Source organism: Callorhinchus milii, unplaced genomic scaffold (genome assembly GCF_018977255.1).
Source record: "Callorhinchus milii isolate IMCB2004 unplaced genomic scaffold, IMCB_Cmil_1.0 Scaffold4, whole genome shotgun sequence".
In the NCBI taxonomy this organism is placed as follows: domain Eukaryota; kingdom Metazoa; phylum Chordata; class Chondrichthyes; order Chimaeriformes; family Callorhinchidae; genus Callorhinchus; species Callorhinchus milii.
In genome coordinates this window covers 23,754,696-23,777,981 of record NW_024704745.1, presented here as the reverse complement: position 1 = coordinate 23,777,981, position 23,286 = coordinate 23,754,696, and the positions used below count along the sequence as shown (strand labels likewise).

Here is a 23,286-nt window from a genome sequence, read left to right as displayed (position 1 = left end):
GAGTGAGAGATGGATAGAGCAAAATAAAGATGGAATTCATTAAAGTTCAATTATTTGTAAAACTGCAATTTCTTCAACTAGTTTTTCTTTCCCTCACCCCTCAAACAAAATCCTCAACTGGATGGCTGAGACAGTGAATCTTTTGTAATATTTATAACTTTAAGAAAGACAAAAGCAAAACTAATTTCTCCCTCCGGTGAGCCTTGCCACCTGCTGTGACTGTGCAGGTATGCCCCCAACTCCCAGATCTTTGCCTATGCTTCCTCCGAGCTGTTTGCTAGAATCTGCATGAGAAGAGCTCAGACCCTTCTATTTTAACCCTTTATCCCTTTGCTTATCTAAGTTCATTGAGCCATCCTCCCGATGTGAGTTACTTACTTACTGTTAAAATTATTGTTATACTTTTATCCCCTTCTTCCTATCTCCCTGTCTCCCGCCATGCCTGTAACAAGTCACGATTGGTAATTTACTTTGCAAGGAATTATGGATATGAATCTGCATTACAAACAATGATATCCGTGTGTTTCATGACGTCTGTTGCTCTGTCACTAAAATAATTTGTTTTAAATTAAAATAACCCTTACTCTTGGACATAACCATAGATTTTTACAAATAAATAATAATAATAATCCTTGCATTTGATATAGCGCTTTTCACGTCTTCTCGACGTCTCAAAACGCTTCACAGAATATGCTGTAAAGTGAATTGACTGTATATTTGTGTGCGAAACGGGGCAGCCAATTGCACACAGTAGTGTCCCACAAACAGTCGTGGATTTAAAATGAGCAATTTATTATTGTTTTGGAGGGATTATGATTAGGCGTGTGACGTAAGGAAACTTGCCCAAGGTTTCGCCCTGCCTTGTGTGGTGCACATCCACAGATATGAAGAGACATCAAGGGACCATGTTGTAAGGCGGCACATGGTCAAGATGCCTGCCTCGACGTTACTTCCTGCCCAGGAAATGAAGTTAAGAACAACCATCTTCATATGCTCCTACCTTACAATCCGGTTTACAACTTTAGAACTACAGCACCTGCCATTCACAGCACATATGCTTCTCCACCTCAACTTCCAGACACTCCAATTCTTCTTTTGCACATGTATAAAATCTACTTTGAGCGAAAAATGGTTCCCATGGATACAGACACACATACAGGGAATCCTCAGTGAGCACAAGGGACGAATGTACGAGAGACAGTGTAACAGTGCGAGTGGATGAGGTAATAGATAGAGGAAAAGACAAAAGAATGTTCGTGAGCGAGAAGAGTGAATTACATACTATGTAAGAGAAACAGAAAGAGTCTTAGTGAAAGGGAAGGAGGACCGAGGAGAGGAAAAGTGAGAGTGACTCCCTCTCCCTGATCAGTGTTCAGCACACTCTATAATGTGCTCTGACACATTACTGTATATAAAGGATTCTATATAAATCCAAGTTGTTCCGGTGGGAAGCAACAAGTGAGCAACAAGATCAAAGGTTTCCCCCCACCCACACACGCACCTTTCTCTATGAGCCTATCTTACCAGAAATTGAGTTTTGCTCTGTAAGAGGAAAACTGTTCAATATAAGAAAGAAAAGTTTGTTGAAAATGGAATTTTGTTGAAACTCTCCGTACCCCTATCACGTGTTCAATTTCAGTTTATAACAATAAACAATACCATTTTACCAATCTAGGACAAAATATTTACCTCTTTAAATGCCTGATGACTTCATTGTGTTCAGGTTTTCCAGTACAAATAGTCATAGATGGAAGATGCATTATTCAAAGTCCTTGATTACAAGAGTTCTATCCTGTTATCTGAATGTGGTCAGTATTGTATAACCTGACACTCTGGATTACATATCCCATTTGGGATCGTTTTTACTGTGACGCGTATAACAATGGCAGCAATAAGATGAGAATTGGTCTTTTGCTTGAGTGGTTTCACGCTTCATAGCTTAATGCACTCTAGCTGATGTTTCTTGTTCATGGGTAAATGTTTGAACCATCAAGGAATACTACATTTTGATTTGTAAAACTTTCAGGAAAAATTCAGATATTTATCTGTTTAATTCATGAATGTCTCTTCAGTGCAACGCACAATGTGCTACATTAATTCGCGAATACATTTATCCTAACCATTTAGACAGACAGTGTTAATAGTCAGGTGGAACTTTATTTCTAACTAATAAAATCCTTTAAGGCATTACAGGGCATTTATTGAAATTATGAACTGCTTAAATGTGAAATTAAAGTAAAGAATTTAATTAACGATAAGCAAATATAAAATAATTCAATAGTATTTACTAAATGCAAATTGAGTGCTTGTATGTAATTCTGAATCTTAGTAATTATCTTGTATTTTAGGGTAAGGTTCACCTGGAGCTAAGACTAAGTGAAGTCATCACTGACAGCGGGGCCATCTGCCATAAATTGGCAACACGGTAAGAGCAATTCTCAGTAATATTTACAATCTGCTTTGCGTATTTAGTACAGTTTTAATAGTTTTGAAACAATGCTTCACTATAATACTGCTATTAGGGCACCAAGCCTCCAGCTTCCCTTTTTGTTTAAGAAGTAGAGAAATGTAACATTTCACACAGATATAATACGAGATTGGTTTTAAACTCTTTAAATTACTTTCTTGGTCACTTCTGTCAGAAATGTTAACTGTATACGTGATAAACGAGTGATGTTAATGTGCTATTGTTTGTACTGCAACGGTTATTGAAAGCGCCATTTACACTGTGCCAAAGTTGCAGTTCCTGTTCTTACAGCATCGGCACACATGCACTCAACTGAGTAATCAATGGGACTCCATTATAACCTGCATCTTGCTATAAAGTGCTATTTGGCTGGCTCCCAAGAAGCAAGTAATGCCATGAGTCTTCTGCATTAAAATACTCTGTGTGAAACATTTGGTCTTTTATGGATTTGTAAACTATAGTTATTGTGCTGGCGATGCATACCAGTTACTGAACTGTTCTATTTGCCTCTGTAAAGGAAGGTATATAGTACTGAATATACCAGGTGAAAAGATATCACTTCCATTCTAACTCATTCTTTCTCAAGATGTTAAGATTATGGGGCCTCCTACCTGCCTTAGTCTTCCCTTCCTCCAACAAATCTATCACCTTATAAAACCTAGGTTTGCCAAACAACTTTTTAATCTATCTTTTCTCCTCTTCTGCTTTGAACTCCCCATCATTGACCTTGTGTGCCTCACATTATGGGCCTCGCTCCTCACTGGTTTCTCAAAATCTTCTGTGCATTTCAGTGACTTCAGAGCAAGAGCAAGTACCTTCACTTCAAATAAAACAAAGATGCAATTTTTCCACACAATAAATATTCACAGTAAATATTTACTGTGTGGGAAAATTGCACCTTTGTTTTATTGCAAGTGAAGATGCAACACAATTGCAATTACTTCCTGTATTGACAAGGACGTTGTTTGAAAACAACTTCACTTGTGGACAAGTCTCTTATGTTCCTGATCTTCTTTGTTGCTCAGATTCCCTTTTGTTTGTAGTTTCTTCCGAAACTAAGGTGCTCAACAATGATACATAAATACGGTAAAGTATAAACTCGCAACATGTCAATCACCCCTCGTGTATTTTGTCAGGAAATGCGTGTAGTTAAGCATTAGGTTACCACTAAAGATCAGTAGGTAATCACTCCCTTATATATAATAAAGATCAATTCTTTCAAACCCACTTTATGTCAATCAGTTCACTGTCTTGATTGCAGTACCAAAGATATTACAGAAAACTAGTGAGGGACATGCCGTACTTTTTTTTATTATATCATTGGCCCTGCTTTGCTCTTCCCAACAGTGAACCCTAAAATACTAGAGAATGAGGGCGCTAGACAGAGGAAATGTGATGAGGTGAAATTGCCTGCTCTGCCACTGTCAAGCGCTCCCGAACACTACCCTGCATGTCGGCGCTATATAAATGCAAGTTGTTGTTGCCTGTTTAGCTTTTACAATAAAAACACACATCCTGGTTTAAACTTGTAGAAATCTTTGTAATAAGACCTCACCTGGTACGAGCCTGACATTCCTTTCATGTTTCACAGGAAAAAGGGAAGCAGCAATAAATCATTCCTGGGCACGTCGTCAATTACTTTTTCTCTTTTTAAGCTTTCTCAGTCATGGTCTTTTGAGAGAAAAAAAAATTACCCTCAACATCCATAAGACTTTTTGCTTTGCTGGTAGCTTTGAATTTATATAATAGTGTGCAGGTAATTGAGATGTCTGCGAGCCTCAGTCTAAACTGGATTTCTCACCTCTTTGTTTTAAATGGGGGAAGGGGTAACTTGTGTTCTGGCACTTTCATTCATCAGATAAATGGATATCAGATGTCTGAAAATGTTAACCCGCTGGTCTGGATGCTGTTGTGCCGTGGGAGGTTGGGGGAAACACTGATGAAAATAGCTATTTGCAGCCTTCTTCTTGAATTTGATGCTATGGTGACAAAGAGCACTCAAGCTGAGCAAGGATCAGGGAACGCACCTGCGATTTTAAACTGTGCTTTCTCCAAGAAATGGCCTGAACATCATGCTGAGTCACACAATTTCAGTTTTCGTGAGATCTTGGTTTGAAGCTGAGTTCTCTTGGTTCGGTGGGACGGACACAGAGGGAATTGCCTAGAGAGAGCATGATTTACATCATGGGTGCTCTTGCCAAAGGCCATTGCAGCGGTATTTAGATGCTAGGTTCACACGATGACCGTGAGTGACCTTTAGACACAAATTGAAATCTTTTTGACTGGTTGGAATCTGATTTTCAGCAGAAGAAAGTAAAGAAATAAAGACTTGTATTTAGAGGAGGGAGTAAACAAAGTCAGAATGGGAGGAAAAAACATTAAGATAAGGCATTGAAAAATAGGGGAAGAGGAGAGAATAAAAACGCACAAATGTGGGTAGTATCATAACATTGCTTTACTTTCATGTCAAATTTTATGTTTAGTATTTCAGTTTAATGTACACGCGCGTCTCTCTCTCTCACTCACTCTGCTTCCATTTGTTTCCCCATTTCTGAATCCCTAATGTCCTCTGTTAACATATTTATTTTATAAAAACCAGTACACTGGGAATTTTGTGTTCGGTGATTAAAGATGTAATCAATGTGCAGAGTTTGTGCCCTGACAAAGTACGCAAACCAATCAATTATAAATGCCAAACAGCCATTGAAGGAGGACAAATGTAAACTTTAGCATGCCAACTAGCCTGTGGAGGCTCTCATCTCTGTTGCTCTTCAGTTTTGTACATTTGCACTCATGCTCTGTGAGTTGAATTTCCCCTAACCTAATAGTTTAGGCACACAAAACATCAAGAAAAGCTTTTTTTAAAAAAAACGCTTGCTGTAATAAATTGATCAACCCCGATTTAGAATATGTCAAAATGGATTTTTTAAAAAAAAACTTGCTCTTACTCATCTTTTTCAAAATTTATTTTCTCATATTCCTTATTGTCACTGTTTTTCTGATCATTTTCTTCCTATTTCTAACTTGAAGCTTTGATTTACCTTCTTCCAACTCCCTCCGTCCATGTGGGAAAGTGGGATTAACAAGATGTATCATTGATGTGACAAGATAAACTTGTGACCCAATTTTCATGTGTAAATCAGGAAGCTGGGCTTTGAACAATAACAGTTATTGGCAGCCCCTGAAACCTGGTCAACTGATCTTATCCATGGCACTGCAAAAATATCCACTTGGCATTATGTTTGTGTTTGCAGATCTTTTGTTTGGGTAAATAATCCTTTTTAATTTACAACTAAGAAGTGATATTCGTATGTAAAAAAAATTTGGTCACTTCAATCCACGACTGTTTGTGGAACACTCGTGTGTGCAATTGGCTGCCATATTTCGCCCACAAAATACACAGCCACTATACTTTACAGTGTGTCCTGTGAAGCACTTTGAGATGTCTCGAAGACGTGATAAGACACTATATCAAATGCAAGGATTATTATTATTATTTGCAAGCTAGGCATGTTGTGTTAATTGTGACTTCCACTTTCCGTGGATTATGACTTGTGGATTGTGGCTGGCAAATTGCAAGTCACAGATCGGCAAAAACCAGGAACAAATCATTGGAGGTTTTTGGTGGCCTTTATTTTGAGTTTGAGATTTACCTTGGTGAATTCAGTAATCCAGTGTTCAGAAACCAGAAGCCATCATCAAACATGTCAAAATCAATTGGTGAATAGCAAATTTTTCACGCCATCAATGTTCATATGCCTTTTGCAACTAATGCATTAATCTAGTACAGTAAAATGATTTAAGTTTAGCAAAAGTCTCTGCACTATATCTCCAGGTAGGAGATACCCTGCTGACTGGCTTAAAGAGGAAGCCCACAATTGCTGCATTGCCTACTTTAAACGTATGCAAGATACCAAACAAGAGCTGACTTGTTCAGAAAAACTGGTCTCGCCATTGCTTTTGTGGGAAGGAAATGTTTATTTGGCTCACGTTTTGATGAATAGGCCTGGAACTAAAGATGCTGGAAGTTGCACAATCGTTTCCTGATCAGGAATTCATGGTTTAAACCTCAATTTCCAACACTTGTTAATCTTAAAATAAAGCTCCAATCCACTGTTTGCCAACGATTCATTCTCTGGATCAGTCCACTTTTCTCTGCCAGTGGTCCACATGGATCAGTTAATGTTGCAGTGTGTCAAGTGCTTGGAGCTGCGTGATGCATCAGTTTGTTTGATTCAGTGCACATCCTTGGCGTACAAATAATCTGGATCAAGACTTATTTTATTTAACTTCCCCCTCTCCCATCCATTCAGTACCCCTTCCTTTCTGTTCTACCGAATACAAAAGGCTTTTTATCTCATCTTACAACTACTGGACGAATATGATGTGAAACTTCAGTCTTGAATATTTATGAAGGGGACTTGAAAAAAGTCACAGTACAGTACAGAAAAATAACTTATTTTGTGGCATCTTATCACATCAAAGTACAATACAGTATGAGCCATTCAAGGTCCCAGAAACAGCCATGAAGTGAATGACCAATTTATTTGTAAGATTGTAAGCCAGGAAACTCCCTTCTGTTTTCTAATCAAGATCTATAACGTCCACCTGCAGTTCAGGCAGATGGCACCTCGGTTTAAAATCTCAGTTGAAACACGGCACCTCCAGCAATGCATCAAGCTCCCTCTGTACTTCTTTTGAGTATCGGCTTAGACTACAAGGTCAATTTGTTACCTGAGGTCTGAACTATAACCATCTGACCAGAGATGAAAGTGCTGTCAGCCAAGCCAAGCTGACATCTTAGGCTACAGCGCTAACATATTAATGTTTGGTCAAAGGCCGGAGGCAGTTGGTGGTTTGTTGGATGTTCACTGTTGGTCTAAACTACACCTGTACCAACCAAGATGATGGACGTCAACTTGCACATTTATCAGAACCGTGTGGGAAGATTCCATCCCTCAGTGACAGACCCTTCTGAGTTCGATTAATGAGCTAGGAAGGCTGCTCACTCATCAAGATAGACTCGCATAGTGTTTGTGGTTTCAAAAGTTCTGTTAAGCTTGGATTTGATTTTGAGATTTTGTTATGTATTAAACACCACATTGTATTATTTATCATTTGAGCTTATTTCACTGATTCAGAAAACCATTTGAGTTTTTCATTGAGTTTGAGTTCCACCCTGCTAGTGACCTGATTTCAGTCAAACTTGTGCTTTGCTTTTAAGGATTCTGTGTTTCTGCAGGGAGTTGCAAAAATGTAAATTGCTATTACTTCATGGGTAAACAGAAGTGGTTACTGAATTAGGCCAATCTTGTGGGATAGTTAGTCATCTCTCTGCAGCAATGATGTAGCGAAGTGTCACAGTGACTCATGCTGACCAGCAAGGAGAAACAAATCAATTTACATTTTCAAAGGTTGTTTAAATTCCCAGTTCTCCCTTTTTAGTTCAGGCTCTGCATCAAAATAGGAGCTGTAATCCTGCCACGAGGGAAAGATCACTGAGAGATGCCATGCCCCCTTTTGCTGGATGATCTCACTTCACTCTGTGTATGAAGCCTCCTTCCGTTCCTTCTAACCTTTGTTGCCAGCAGCCTGATCCTTTTTTTGTATGTGCAATTTTGAAAGCTTGACACTTCTTAGAATTTTGATTTAGCTTTAACACAATCTCATAGTTATGTAGTTATTGCGTGGGATTCATTGATTTTCATTTTAATCCCCATTGCTGCCTTTCTGTGTGTAATTTTATAGTCTTACGCCTCCATGTCAGTTTTCTTTGGTAATTCCCTTTCTCATTCCATCTGTTTGTCTTACTGTATCTATTTTCTTGCTCATTAAATATCAAGTTTGTTTTCCCCTTTCTCTCTCTCTCTCTCTCACACACACACACACACACACACACACACACACACTCTCTTTTTCTCCTTTACTTTTCTTCTTTTTTCTCTTCCTAGGTGGGAATTGGTTTGGTGCAGTTGTGAAGAGGAGAACAAGGTGTAGGACAAAGGAGAAGAGACAGGGGGATGGGCAATAAACTGGGGTAAACGGGATAAATAACGGAAGAAGGAATATATGTAGGCAGCCAGAGGGATGGAGAATCAGTGAGAAATGTGTGGTGAGAAGGAAGGTGGAGAAAACTGGTTGCCTGATTGATGGTCCTTGTTTTCAAGTATATCCAACTCTTGAACAGAGACCAACTACCAGTTTATTTCACATGTTTGCAGATTCCGAGAGTGACCCTGATACTGAATCTTTGTATGTCGCTTGGTATCTGCTCACTACTGCCCTGGATCCAATTACTAAAAGTTAAGTAGGACCGTGGAACTGAACAGAAAATGTATCATTTTCAGAAGTTGGCTGGATACATTCAGACTGAAGCACTTTCTCATCATGGGATTACTGCGGAATGGATGCACCTCCCTACCATTAGATTGTTGGAGAACTCACATTCAAGACCGCCCATCCACAGGCCATCACAGAATTGGATTGCAAGTCCTCTCCATACTGCACTGGCAAGCACATTTGAGGCCAGCTGTCCTAGCTATGAGCTTCATAGGCAATTCAGTCACATCTTTCCCTCCTTCCTCTTCTTATTCTTACCCTCCTCTCACATTAGGCATGCAGAAAATATGCTATTCAGAAAATATCCCATCAGGGCAAAATGTTGGTCAAGTTTCCTTACTCCACACGCCTCTGTTTACCTAGCAGTAAGTAGGAACCCGGTTGTTAGTCGATTAACGGATCTCTTTTCTAGGGGTAATAAGCCCTTCAAAAAAAAAAATAGTAATTTTGTCACTCAATCCACGGCTGTTCTGAGACACTGTTGTGTGCAATTGGCTGCCCACAAAATATACAGTCAATTCACTTTACAGTATATTCTGTCAAGTACTTTGATAATGTACTATATACAAGGATTATTATTATTCTGGGTTGTCAAACAGAGCAAGAGTTATCTCAGGCCATTTTTGTGACTCAGTAGCAGCTAGTTTCAGAATGTTGGCCAAGGCCTGGGAGCAGGTGCTCTAGGTCAGATAGGAAGTGAGTATGTAAAAATTAAATTAGTGTTTAAAGAGAAACATTTAAAAATGTTGTGGGGTGGGGAAAAGAACAGGAGTTGAAATTAGGGTACAAAGGACCATGTCAACACATGGTTCTAGTCCGCTAGAGCCCAACAGTGAGAAAACACATAAAGACATTTCCAGCGCTCTTAACATTAAATACTGTATAAGGTAATGAATCTTAGAACAGGAAATCTGTACCTGATGAATCCATTAGCAAAGGCAGAAAAGGTTGTCATTATTGACTATTTTATCGGAATATCATGTCAATGTGAAACTTATCAACAAGGTTAATTGTGTACGGAGAGACACCTCAAGGGCATTCAATAGTAAGGTACACCATCACTGTTGAGGTTGCATGTGGAATATTGTTATCAATTTGGGGCACCTTAACTTCAAGAGCCAATGATACATTAGAAAGAGTTCAGAAAATCACTCCAATGCAGTACTGGGGTCTGCTGCATTGTCGGAGGTGCCGTCCTTCAGATGAGATGTTAAACCGAGGGCCTGTCTTCCTGTCCTGACGAAGTGGATTTTAAAGATCCTATGGCACTATTCAAAAAGATAAGGATGTTTCTCGCAATGTCCTGACTAACAATCCCTCAGATAAAATTAGTCATTCACTCCTTAGGTGTTTGATTGACATTTCTGTGCGCAAATATGGCTGGCACATTTGCCCAGAAATAAACAGTCAATCTATTTTACAGTATGTCCTATGAAGTGCTTTGAAGTGTTTTGACGATGTGCTATGGCACTATATCAAATGCAACGATTATTATTAACCCCTTTTAAAAAGAATGGGGAATGGTCCTGAGGGCTATAAGTGCAAATAAGAATCTAACATGATAATATATAAAAGGGTAGGTGAAAAGACAGGGGAGGAGGACTAAGCAGATAGCTCTTATAAAGAGCAGGCACAGGTGTAATAGGCTGAATGGCCTTCTTTGGTGAAAAATTCTGCAATTTTATGATTGATCCTGAAAACTTAAGATCTTAGAAATGACCATTTAGGAAGGTAAAGCACTAAAAAAAAGTAAACTAGTGGATTAAACGTATAGGATTAAATATCAAATGGGTATTCAGCTGTCTGAGTTTACTTTTGGGAAGGGCAGTGAGAATTTAAGATGAAAGTATTTTCAGATGAAATTGTTTGGTTGGAGTTTCTAGTAGAGAGGACTGTGAGAACATGGAATCCACAACCCAGACGGCCTTTGGTCTAAATTGATTGGGACATTTAAAAGGGAGATAGACAGTGTGTGAGGGAGAGATAGAAGCTTGGCAAGTAAGGCATAAGGGAAAATGGGATTAAAAAATCTCCAATGATGTGTAATTGTGGAAAAGACATGATAAGCTAATCAGAATCCTCTTATTACATTACTTGAATAATACATGGTCTTTGGAAGGAATTGGCTTGGCGGGCTACTGTTCTTGCAATATTGTGTGCTACTTGTGCCTATAATTGTACTGGGAATCAATATCTGAAGGAAATTTGAACAAAGTTAAAGTTTCTTTAATGGTTTGGTGAAGCAAATGTACTATTCTAAGGATGGGGGAGGTGGGCACACAGTTCAGAACACTGGGTTGACCCTTCTGTTTGTCAGCAAACTATTAAAATTGTTAGTCGATCAGGAGTCGGGGATGGGGGGGGGGGGATAATAATCCCTTCAACAAAAAGAAGCATTTTGGTCACTGAATTCATGACTGTTTGTGGGACACTGCCGTGCACAATTGGCTGCCGCGTTTCTCCCAAAAAATATACAATCAATTCACTTTACTGTATATTCTGTGAAGTGCTTTGAGGCATCTTGAAGTTGCGATAAGGCGCTATATCAAATACAGGGATTATTATTATTAAAATGTATAGTTTTTTAAAAAACAATAGGATTTGGTCGCCCTTCAAAATGTTTCCTTAATTCAGGAATACTACTCTACTTGTTTGACCAAATGCGGTTTCACACATTTAAAAGGGTGGAAACCCTCGACTCCTTAGCCTCTTGGGACACCCACCCAACGTGAAAGAGGTTAAAAAATGCATGCCGTTTGCTTGTTTGTTAATGGCATTGAAGAACTATTGGTTTTGAAATGCATATCTGAAATAGAAATGCTTGTGGTTGGGAAATTTTCACCCTCTTTTCTCTTCCCCACTCACATAATTAAAAAAAACGTTGCCTTGTAAGACTTTTCAACTATTTTGCTGCTGTTAAAAAGTGAATGATGTATTGCTTGAAATCCATTTTATAATGCAAGTAAAAGTAGCCCATTAGGCTTTTTGGAGTGTAATGGAGCTTGAGATTTATATAATTATACTGAAATGCTAAAAATCTGATGACTGTTTGAGTTTTGAAATAGACGCTGAATATTACATTATAAATTGCACTCCTGGCAAACATCGTAAAATGGAGGGCAGCTCTCATGGTAATGGGGTTTATCTGTCAGTATGAGTCACACACAGAGCTTGCTTAGTTAGCAGCTTCCTGCAGCTCTGTAATTCATCCCATTTATATCGCTCTGAATCACTAATCAAGTAAAAGGGTTCTGATAAAGAGATGCTTCTCAGGAGAATAGAAACTTATTTCCTCATCCCAGCTTTGACGCATTGGATTATACCCAGTAAGAACATTTATCATAGTTTTTTGGCTCTTCTGTGTCATTCCTAAGAAATCTAGTACATAACTGGGTTATGAACCTTATCTGATCAGCGATTGATGAATCAAGTGGCATCATACAGGTAGAAATGTATATTTAGTTATTCACTAAAAATCTGAATTCTGAATATTTTTTGACAGTGTGAAGACTACTGGGAATGTGTGACACTCGTTTGATTTATTTCCTCTTTTTTCTAGTCTATTGCAACCTTTACATGTTCTGTTAGGATGAGACACAGGATTGATATAGTGAATGATGTCCCACCACATTTTTTTCTCCTTGGTTTGATCTCCTTGGCATGTCACTCCAGTGCTAGGTTTAAGCTGTTATAATAATAATAATCCTTGCATTTGATATAGTGTGTTATACATCTTTGAGACGTCTCAAAGCTCTTCACAGAATATACTGTAAAGTGTAGTGACTGTGTATTTCGGAGGGAGTGGAAGGTGAGGAATAGGGGGGATGGAGGGGCTAGAGGGATGGAGGGTTGGAGAGATGGAGGGAATGGGGGAAGAGAAAAGGGTGTTTGGAGTGTGATGCTGTGATAAGAAAAGCATTGCTCAGACAGAGGTGCTGCCAGAGATGTGCGGTCACCCTCTTATCACTTCAATATTTTTACTCAAATATCAGTCTCTTTCTGACTTTAGTTGCAGGCATATAAGCAGGACAAGCGACATTGAGCTTGTAGGTGTTCCATGGCTTCACTCTTGCTCTATATTGTGGCATTTATAATAATAATCCTTGCATTTGATATAGTGCCTTGTGATGCTTTTAAAATGTTTCACAGCGCTTCCTTTGGAATTCCTTTAAAACAAAAGTATTCGGGTCACTGTCAACTGGAAATGGCCATAAATCTCTGTTCAGAAATTGGTTCCAACTCTTAGGAGTGTAGTCAATGATCCAAGGTGATAAATGAATTAAACATTTAATATTGATAACAATGTAGAAATTACAGTTTGTATTTTAGAACTACAACAAAAACAACTTGTCTTTGTATAGGATCCTTAATGCAGGATAGCATCTCAGAGTGCTGTGCATACAGAATACATTAGGTACCACATCGGGACTTTGAACTCACATTGACGACTGTTTGTGGTACTTAGCTGTGCACAAATTGGTTGCTGTTTTCGCCAACAAAAATACAGTCTCTACATTTTACAGTGAATCCTGTGAAACGCATTGAGACTTAAAAGGTCCTATATCAAATGCAAGGATTATTTATTATTTATTTTAAAAGGAAGCCCAGCAAGGTGGTAGGATTAAGTGACTGATGAGGGCTGATTGAGCTGTCTCCCTCACTTAGACTGAATAGTTCACATTGCTGCATGATGCAGGTAAGATCAATTAAATGTGAAGGTTCTGTGAATTATCCCAGTAAATCTGAGCATGGAACAGTTAACACAGATGACAACCTGAGCTCTGTTCCACCTGTTCATAACCAAGTGAAACTTATGAACTAAATATATGCTTTGATTTTTAAAGTAAGATCAAGTTGGTCATTTGCAAGTGGACTGAGCTAAATGTTTCTGACAAGCAAACATTTTCTGTAGTGACTTTGATTTTATAGGGTATTGAGAAAAATTGCTGAGAAAACGGCAGAGTAATTAGCACTTTAACAGTGGATAAAGCACCTTGGGATATGAAGTGGGTACCTCTTCTGGGTACCCCAATATGTATCTCACCGACCTGCAAGAGTCTCACTGAGGTCTTGCGGATTGACAGGATATACATGCAGCTCCCTGAAAAATACACTCTTTACGCCTGAAGGCCTTTTGTGTGGCACAAAATACACTGCAATTTTACCAACAAGCACTTTTTCTACAAAGCTGATGGGGGAGGAAGCCTCATGAACAGCTAAAGGTAATGGTGTGCAATGTGTAGCATACATAGGTCAGAGCAGTGTGTCATGGTCTTGTAACATTTGAGAAATTGCAGGCCAATAAAGCGAAAGATTGATTTTGCTTTAATGTGGTGATGTTGTATGATCTTTATTTAATAGCCCATTAAGAAGACATCAGCCTACTCTGAATGATCTGGGAACATAACCTGTTTTTCAGGATTTAAGTATTGATAGGGTTTAACTTGGAGTACTCATTGTAGCCAGAACCTGTGTGTCAGGTGGCAGCACACTCACCTCTAAGTTAGAAGGTTGTGTGTTCAAGCCCCACATTGGGACTTGAACTCATATTGTCTAAGGCTAACACGTCATCGCAGAACGTTTAGATTTCCCAAGAAAGAAGATTTAATTCCCAGTACTTTAGGAAGATCCTGCCTAATACTGGACATATGCTGATTGCTTAAAACCACTCAAAAATGTTTTTTTTGTTCTTTCCTGAAGATCTCAAATGGATTAATCACAGGATCACTTGACCTTTTGCTAAATCAAAATTCGCCCAATTGGTATTTGATAAGGCCATTCAAAAAAGGCACAAGCTCAAGTAAGAATAGATGGGATAAGGGTGGAGGACATGCTAAATAGGGTGATGAATTGGATGATTAGCAGATGGTAACATTAAATCAATCCTGGAATTCCTGCTCTTCGGAGTGTTCATACCCGATGTAGGTCAGTGAGATGTAACCAGAATGTGTACATTTATAGGTAGCAACAGGTGGAGGAAAACAGGATATTGTGAATTTAAGATCGAATGACCTACAGACACAAGATAATGGGTAGATGAAATATTTTAATATTTTAATTTTAAATGTTGTAATATTGAAAAATGTAAGTTAATGTGCTTTAGTGCTAAACCCAAATATCTTTACACTACAACATGAATAAGGTAATAAAGGATTTGGATATTGTAGTTATCCACACACCAAATGTGCTGTCAATGTGTAACAGTAACTGCAAGGGTGAGTGGCAATCTGGTGTGTAAATGGATCCATAACATTTAATTACAAAGATTCAATACTGATTCATTGAAAAGTGACATCACACCGGAAACACAGATTCTCTACTTGTGGTCCTGGTATTTGGGAAAATATTGGGAAGCTGTTAGAATGATCCAGGATTAGAGAAAGGCTTTGGAAATTTAGATTGCAGCCCTTTAATGAACTGACAAGGAAGTTAAAGTAATTCTTGAAGTCGTGATGAGATGCATGTGTGCGGCTCGGGTGAAAGAACAAAGTCATGTATTCCAGACTTTTACTGTGTTCAGACCTCTGCTGTTCCTGTCCTGACAGTGAAAAAAGCTTCAAAAGTAGAAATGTTTTCATTTCTGTCTCTGACAGTCCTCACCTCTGTGAATGAAAAATGCATTGAAAATAAATGCAAGCCAATAGCCGTTCCATTCTACAGAAATTGTGAGTCCAGTTGACCGTCTATGTGCAGATTATGGAGCCTATTTTACACTATTCAGTGCTCGACAAAGTAATTAGCTCCAGTTTGACTATTTGAGCAGACCGCTACAGTGATGCAGGGTGTTCAGAGCATGGTTTGTCCCCAGTCAACCTTTGCATAACTTGTGGCAATATAGTTTCACATTTCACCCTTTGGAAAGTTCCCAGGCTGGTAAATTTAAGAACAAAGGGCTGGTGCTGCAGATTTTGTAACTACTGAAAAATTAACTGTTCACAAGTATCTTACACTGCAGCACCATTATAAACCGCTTCTTTAAAGGATTTGGTTTTAACGCGTTTGCAGAGTGGAACCTGTTCACTCGCCGTGCATGCAGTGGACCCACTTGCTTCTTTTACAGTTACATTAATACAGTACATTTCAAATCGGGAGGACGTCTCAAAATGCTCGACAATGCTGAGCTTGGGGTGGGAGTCAAGTGGTTGGGGAAGGAAAAGATAACCAAAAGTGCGGTCAAAGAGGTAACTTTTTTGGGGGGCGGAATAGTCATCACAGGTTTGAATCCTGGTCTGTGTCAGGCAGCAATGGGAGTGTTAGATTTGGCATCAGTATCCTTGGATACTCACACAGATGATTGGGAGAGCAGGGTAAGTTAGCCTGGTTTTCCACTATCGCTGTCCAGTAGAAACCCTTGCAGGAAGTTGCAGGTATGAGGACAGGGCTCAACTCAACTGTGGTTTCCTCTTTCAGTTGAATCAGTTTGGTTTGGATACTCTTAGGCATAGGGATGGGTTTCCTCATGTGTCAGACACCCATCTGACAACCCCCCCCACCCCCCAAATGGTCACACATGAATAATGAGACTTTAATGAGGCTCCAGAGAGTGTCTGACATCTAGGGAACTGAACTCCATTAGAACAAAAAACAGGCAAACCACTCCAGGAGAGGGGTATGTAGGAGGGGGTCAAAGCTGGAAGAGGAAAATTGGCGAGTGAGAGAAAAAAAATCAATTTGACATCTGCAATGTCAAAATGTAATTACAGTCAAGTGACTACAGTGATTGTATTCGTAGGCAAATGTGGCAGCCAATCTACGCACAGCAAGGACCGCAAACAACCAATGTAAACCATAAAACGTACAAATAAATGCTTCACCTTAATAAAAAAACTGTTTATTACAAAGTCAGTCTTTTAAGAGAAGAACAGGAGGAAAGCTTTGCGGATGCCCAGCATTGCCTAAGGTTTTGCCCTGCCTGGGAATTGAACCCGGGTCCTCTTGTTTGCGAGGCGAGAGCGCTAACCACTATGCTACAGGACTCCACAATAATCCCTCCAAAGAAAATGTGGTCACCCAATCCACGACTGTTTGTAGGAAACTGCTGTGCGCAATCACTACACTTTACAGTGTATTTGAGACGTCTCGAAGACATGATAAGGCACTACATCAAAATGCAAGGATGAGGATTTCAGGCAGCCTTCCTACCAGCTTGGCTGGTGTCACGAGTTAAGAGATGGTCCACTAAGCGATATAATAATCCTGAGATTGGGAATGGGTGTCCTTTTTTTCCTGGATTGTAAACAAAGGGGCATTTGTTTTGTGAATCAGTAGCAAGCCACGTGCGCAGTAGTCCTCCAAGGACTTAAATGTCTGCTTTGCATTAGCTACAAAGGAGAAATCATGCTAGCCTCAGTTCACTCTTTTAGTTTAGAATCCTGTTGACATCAGCTGAGCAGATCACAACTTGCACCTAACCCCAAATTCATGGCTCCTTTGAGCAGAAATTTACCTTTGGGGAGAAATTCCACCATAAATTCTACTCAGTTTATGTAGTATTTTGGAGCCAGTTTTCTATAATTCTCTTGATTTGCCAGATTCTAGACTCTCTAAAATGCTATATAAATAGCTTAAATCTAGAGCCAGGTGGAATTTCTTCCAACACATGGGTGTGTCGCCAGAGTATAATCCATCTTTTCTCTCACACAATAGATTAATATGAAATCCTATATGTAGTTTAGAAAAGAAGACTGAGAGAATGAATGGAATTTAAACACAGCACATACTGTGAGGCCATATGAGGTTTGATTGCATATGTTAGGTTTGAAAGTACCTGTGGATCTGATTCAGAAAAGTTTCCCCGAGATAGTATAAAGTGTTCATCTAAGTGAATTTACCTGTAAGGTAAATAGATTACAGAAGTCCTCTCTCTCTTTCACTCACTAGTCCTAAACTGAACCTGTAAAAAGTTGCTGAATGATACATTTATTTCTTGCTTTTTGGGAAACATTGTGAACCTGGTAATCTCTGCAAAGAGCCACTAAATATTTTTGCTAGCATTAGAGCTCCACTTCCACATTGCATGTCTGAGACGTCCTACTAACTGAGCCAAACTGAATTATCTTGTGACACTCTAAAAGGAATGTACTGTATTTCATTACATCAACAATACCTTACATTTATGTAGCACCCATCACATGGGATAAGGTTGTGAACTGCTGAATGTATAAGTGATGTAGCGCTTTTCACGTCTTCTAGACTCTCAAAGCGCTTCACAGAGTATATTGTAAAGTGAATTGACTATATATTTGTGGGTGAAACATGGCAGCCAATTGCGCACAGCAGTGTCCCACAAACAGTCGTGGATTGAGTGTCCAAATTATTATTGTTTTTTTTGAAGGATTATTATCAGGCATGTTGAGTAAGGAAACTTGCCCAAGGTTTCGCCCTGCCGGGAATCGAACCCAGATCTCTCGCTTGCAAGGCGAGTGCTCTAACCACTGAGCTACAGGACTCCACATCAACTCGATGTTGATAAAACAAGTCGCTGTCTTATTAAGTCATGAACACTTTAAAATGCTGGGAATAAATGGGAGTTCTGAAGTGCAAGTCCATTTGTTTTGAGTTCGGGAGACTCAATTGTATTCAAGTAATCAGAATTCAGAACTGACTGCATTTGGATAAATGTAAATTTTGACAGGGGAAAAAAAAAAGCTAACAGTTGCAGAAAGAAAATATTTGGGTGTACGCCACCCTTTTCTGTGTCCTACCAATAGTTTCCATTCAGCTGTCCTAGCTGTGGCTGAGAAATGCTGAAATGCAGAGACTGCTACATGTTATGGTGGTTCAGTGGTGAATGCAAATGTTTGTGATGGTTTTGTGGTGTGGTCTGTTTTCCATAGGAGTTTACCAGTTGTGTGTGCTGGTGGCCAATTTTAGCCTGGTTGGTCATGTATCCGATTCCATTAGGGTCGGGTTGGTGGAAATTGATTTTATATTTTCTGATTTTTGTTTGATGTTGATGATTTTTTAAAAAATTCTCGAAGTCATGATAAGGCACTATATTAAATGCAAGGATGATTATTATTATAAATGACCTATTCAACATTTTCTGCCCCCACTCTCTGGTACTCCATCCCGGAGTCCCTTCACCTTGCCCCTTCCCTTGCCTTCTTCAAGATCTGTCTTGAGACCTTCCTCTTTGACTGCACCTTCGGTCATCTTTCCCACAACCACCTCCAGATCGGGTGCAAATCCAGTGCCTTGGGATGTCCTCCAGACATGAAAGGCAGATTGTTGTTGTTGCCATTTGCCATGGATATCTCTTCCTAAGTGCTTCTACATGTGCTAACTGCATAAGAAGTGATTCCTGTGAAACCTGACAACTGGGGTAAAAATCTTTTTATCAATGACATTTTATTTTTGTTGTGTTGTGGCATATCGCAAATATCGATGACTATTAATGTGTACTGATTTTTATCATTTTCCACCATCCCTCCTTATTGGTAATGTTTGGGGGAGATACTTGCATTCGGGTTCCATGTGATGGTAAGTGCCTAGATTCCGTATGGTGCGAGGAATACTCTAACTCATCTTGCAGTCATCATGAATTCTTCAGATACGCACAATATGAAATTTAGACTCTTTGAAGTACAAATATATCTAGGGACTGATCCATGCTTACTTGATGGGCTGGTTTGTCTGTTACCAAGTGGATGTGGAGAGTTTGTATAGGGTATTTTGAAACATAATCTACTTGGTTCTTCCTCCGCCACAATTGTCTTTCTCAGATTTTGAAACCTCAGAATGTTCATGTTAACAAAGAAGGCAGTGATGATGAAGGCAGTAACTGAGATGGGAAGTTAAACTAATACTGTGTTTTCAGCAGATTGGTGTGAAAAGTGCAATAAAATTGAGATTCAGCAGAGAGATGCCAAAGCAAACCATGCTGGAACACTTCTGTTATATCAGCTTGGGGCAGTACCTACAATTCATACCAACTACAGCTTGGCCATGTATCTTGCTTTTTGTGAAGGAACACTTCTTAAAACACTTCACACAAAGGTTTGGGAGCCCAAGGAGCATGGGAAATGGGGAGAGGAATAAGAGGTTACCAAAGACACAGTCAAAGAGGTAGGTTTTAGAAGGGTTTTAGAAGCAGGATGCGAAGCGGAGGGCTACATGGATAAATTTCCAGAGTGCAGGGGCAAAATGGAGTGGGTGAGGGACATGAGTTAGCAGAATGGAAAGAGTGGGAATACTACAGGAGATCGGTCGCAAGGGTCTGAAAAGTTTGAAAGTTCGAATGAAAATTACCATTGGCGTGTGGGTGCCAGTTGATTTCAGCTCTGTTAACCAATGATCCCTTAAAACAATGCCATTAAGGGCTCTGCTTCAGTAGTTTTAGTAATAATATTAACAATAATAATCCATGCATTTGATGTAGCGGCTTTCAGGAGGAGTCTCAAAAGAGCTTCACAAGACTTATTGTAATGTGTAGTTGCTCTGTATTTACAAGCAAACACCTATCACTTATTGAGGTCCTTGCTATCAGACAATGGGCAAAGATAATATGGAAACTCTCTCTAATCCTGTGCTTCTAATCTTTTGTTGTTTGATAGTGTTCTGGAGTGTCGGGACTTACCAATAGTGAATGGACAGTGTGATCCTTATGCCACAGTTACTTTAACAAGTCCATCCAGGTAAAGTTTCTTTTACTTTCATTGCATATTCTGTGTAATTATTCTTTTCTTATAAAAATGCAATTTATCAGGAAATGAACTCTCATGTCGGGAGAGGGCACCCAAATTGGGGTGGGAGCCGAGGGGAGTGGGAAGTGGAAAGATGCTGAAAGCACAGTCAAAGTTCATGTGAAATATTTATATTGGATTACACCTGTGTTCTCACTGAAGTGTTATTTTTACACAGGACTGTAATGATAACTTGTCTCCTCTCTTGCCTTTCAAAGTCTGTCCAAAAATGTCTCTCTTTGACTGGACTTTCAGCCAGCTCCCCCCTACCCCTTCTCTTGTTCTCCCAGCTTGGACTTCCACTCAGTCTTTGTAAAGTGCTTTGAGGCATGAAAAACATCACATAGTGCAAATTATTGTTGTCTTGATTCTTAAAACTACGGATGCGTTTTTGCAGTGTCCAGAATGCATCTGTTTTCTTAGTTCCTTCAGCTCTTGTTGTATCTGTCCTGCAGAAACCAAGCAAACCTAGTGAGTGATGGTTTGTGACATTGCTGCTTTACGTCTTTGACCTGACTGAAGACAAACACACAGAGCAGGAAGCTTTACCTGCAAGTAGGGTTTTAGTTAGTAGCTTGGTGAAGAATTGATCGAAGTTAACCAGAACCTGTGACTGCAATGTTGAAAAATAGACAATAGTTATGCGTTTCCTACTAGGCTTCATTGGTTACTGAAATATTCAATCTTACCTGTTTCAGCTTGCATTAAGCCTCAAACGTCTGAGTGCTCAGCAGAGCATCTAAATCTTGTCTTGTTTGCTTGGAATCTCAGCACCGCTTCATAGAAAAAGCTTTGACTTTTTTTCTGGTTGGTAGGTCAGAGGTGAAGAAGACAAAAGTAAAAAGAAAGACCACCAATCCTCAATTTGATGAAGTTTTCTACTTTGAGGTAAGTACTTACTTGGGACAGGCTGTAATTCCCGCTTATAGGGAGTTTCATGTGAGAACGTGGGCACTTCTCCAGTTTGAAAATCGATGATAAGTGTTTTTTGCAGTAGATTCCCAATATAAAATGATATTAAATCACACTGCTGACAACTTAAAACAAAATCCTTCAAGTATACAGTTTTTGTTGATGACTTTATAAATGTTGATGTTTATAATTGTTTAGAAATGTTCAATCCATGTGTTTGTAGGAACACTGTTGTGCACAACTGGCTGCCGCGTATCGCCCACAAAACACACAATCGCTACGCTTTACACTATAGACATACCCTTCAGCGTTGGTGTTTGGGAGTGTGGGAACTTTTGAGGTGACTCTTCAAGTGGCTTTGTTCCCTTTGAACTTCTACCCACAGCTCAGAATATGAATACTAAAACCTGCCTTTCATGTTGCAATGCCTGTTAACGATTTTGAGGGTGCACATGAGTGTGAAATCATCTCAATTCTAAAACATTGGAAGCTATTTCAGCATATTCAGTGCTTTAGAAATTTGATAATTACACATTTCTTGATAATATCTATAAAGAAAACCTATAGATTTATTCCCAATATCAGCATTTTGCCCAAATTTATATTTTTTGCTAACTTTGGTACATGATTTGCATGTTGTAGATGGTAGATGTTTTATAGCATAACTCAATTTTACACATTCAAAGGAAACTGCTTTGCTTTATAACAATATAGGTCAGTTGCTGTACAAGAGTGGACTTGAATACAGACCAGCAAAAGTTCAGGGAGTGAATATAAATGTGCTTTTAACATATAAATGTGGAAATCTACAGGCAGAAAGAGGCCCTTTTTGTTCTCTCTCTTCTCCCTCTGTGCATCTTCTCATTTTGCTCTTTCCAATGTGCCTATGTGTTTCCTTGACTTGTCTATTTATGGCATTTTATGGCGGGTTTGCTTCGGTGCTGCTGTGCTGTCTGCTAATCTCTTTACGGGTTTACCTCTGCCCTATCAGTGCCAACCTCCTGCTTCCTAAAGGGAGAAATAAGCTAAAGAGGAAACCATAGAATACTGAGATAGAAATAGAAACAAATAAGAAAAGATAACGCACAGTACAAGAGGAAAAGAATTACACAAGAGAAGAGAAAACTAAAAGTAGAAGTGGTATTGGGTTATTACCTTCAAAGATAAGCATGTTGGATTCAGAGTTTTCAAGACTCAAGTTTAGCTATAATAATCATAGAAGCTATAGCACAAGAAGCCATATGGCCCATCAAGCCTGTGTTGGTACTTGCTCAATTCAGTGGAGCTAACTACTCTATAGTGAATTATCTTAGCACATGTTTGTCCAGAGGCTGAATATTGAGCCGCAATGTGACTGTCAAAATATAATGAGCAGCAAGTGCTGTAGCAGTGTTGTGGTTCAGGTTGCCCAGGAGGACTGCAATGCTTGAGCAGCCTGCGGTGGTAGTCATTTAGTACTACAGCACCACTGTTTACGTATCTTCCAGGACTTGATTTGACTAGACTTTCCTGCAGGCCCAGGCCCCTTGCTCCCCCCCCGCAGAAAGCAAGAGACCATTTGACAAGCAACTTATTTTGAAGCTCCTGATCGCTATCAAGTTGTGGTACCATCATTAATGGGGCAGACTCTGAACTGCTGACTAATCTATTAGGCAAATTAGTCCTAGTGTTTTTTGAATCAGGTTTTGTTTCCAGCTCGGCATACACGTGTCTTTATATCGGGTTTGTCCAAGGGACGCCAGCCATTTTCACTTAAAAATAAATTACGAGTCAGCTGTTTGAAGAAAACACCAATCTGCTAAGTATTCTCAAAGCGAGCTGCCCTGAGACAGCTCTTCTGTTGCAAAAGTATTTGCAGCCAGTTATTTTCTGCTTGTTCACTGC

General features: G+C 39.3%; 1 protein-coding gene and 1 non-coding gene across 3 annotated transcripts in view; one reads left to right on the top strand and one right to left on the bottom strand.

The window, feature by feature from the left end:
- rasa3 (RAS p21 protein activator 3) overlaps nucleotides 1–23,286 on the top strand; it is a 128,653-nt gene that overhangs the window by 71,359 nt on the left and 34,008 nt on the right. The window contains exons 1-4 of one of the 2 annotated variants that reach the window (XM_007891783.2): nucleotides 1,752–1,808; nucleotides 2,349–2,425; nucleotides 20,362–20,442; nucleotides 21,306–21,378. In XM_007891783.2, the coding sequence (XP_007889974.1) occupies nucleotides 1,755–1,808; nucleotides 2,349–2,425; nucleotides 20,362–20,442; nucleotides 21,306–21,378 (285 nt within the window). In that variant the 5' untranslated portion in view covers nucleotides 1,752–1,754. Of the gene's footprint in view, nucleotides 1–1,751; nucleotides 1,809–2,348; nucleotides 2,426–20,361; nucleotides 20,443–21,305; nucleotides 21,379–23,286 lie in introns of those variants that run through there. The other variant, XM_007891782.2, reaches the window with a different exon arrangement.
- Nucleotides 18,184–18,255, bottom strand: trnaa-ugc. The gene has a single exon. It is a non-coding gene; the product is annotated as a tRNA-Ala (tRNA).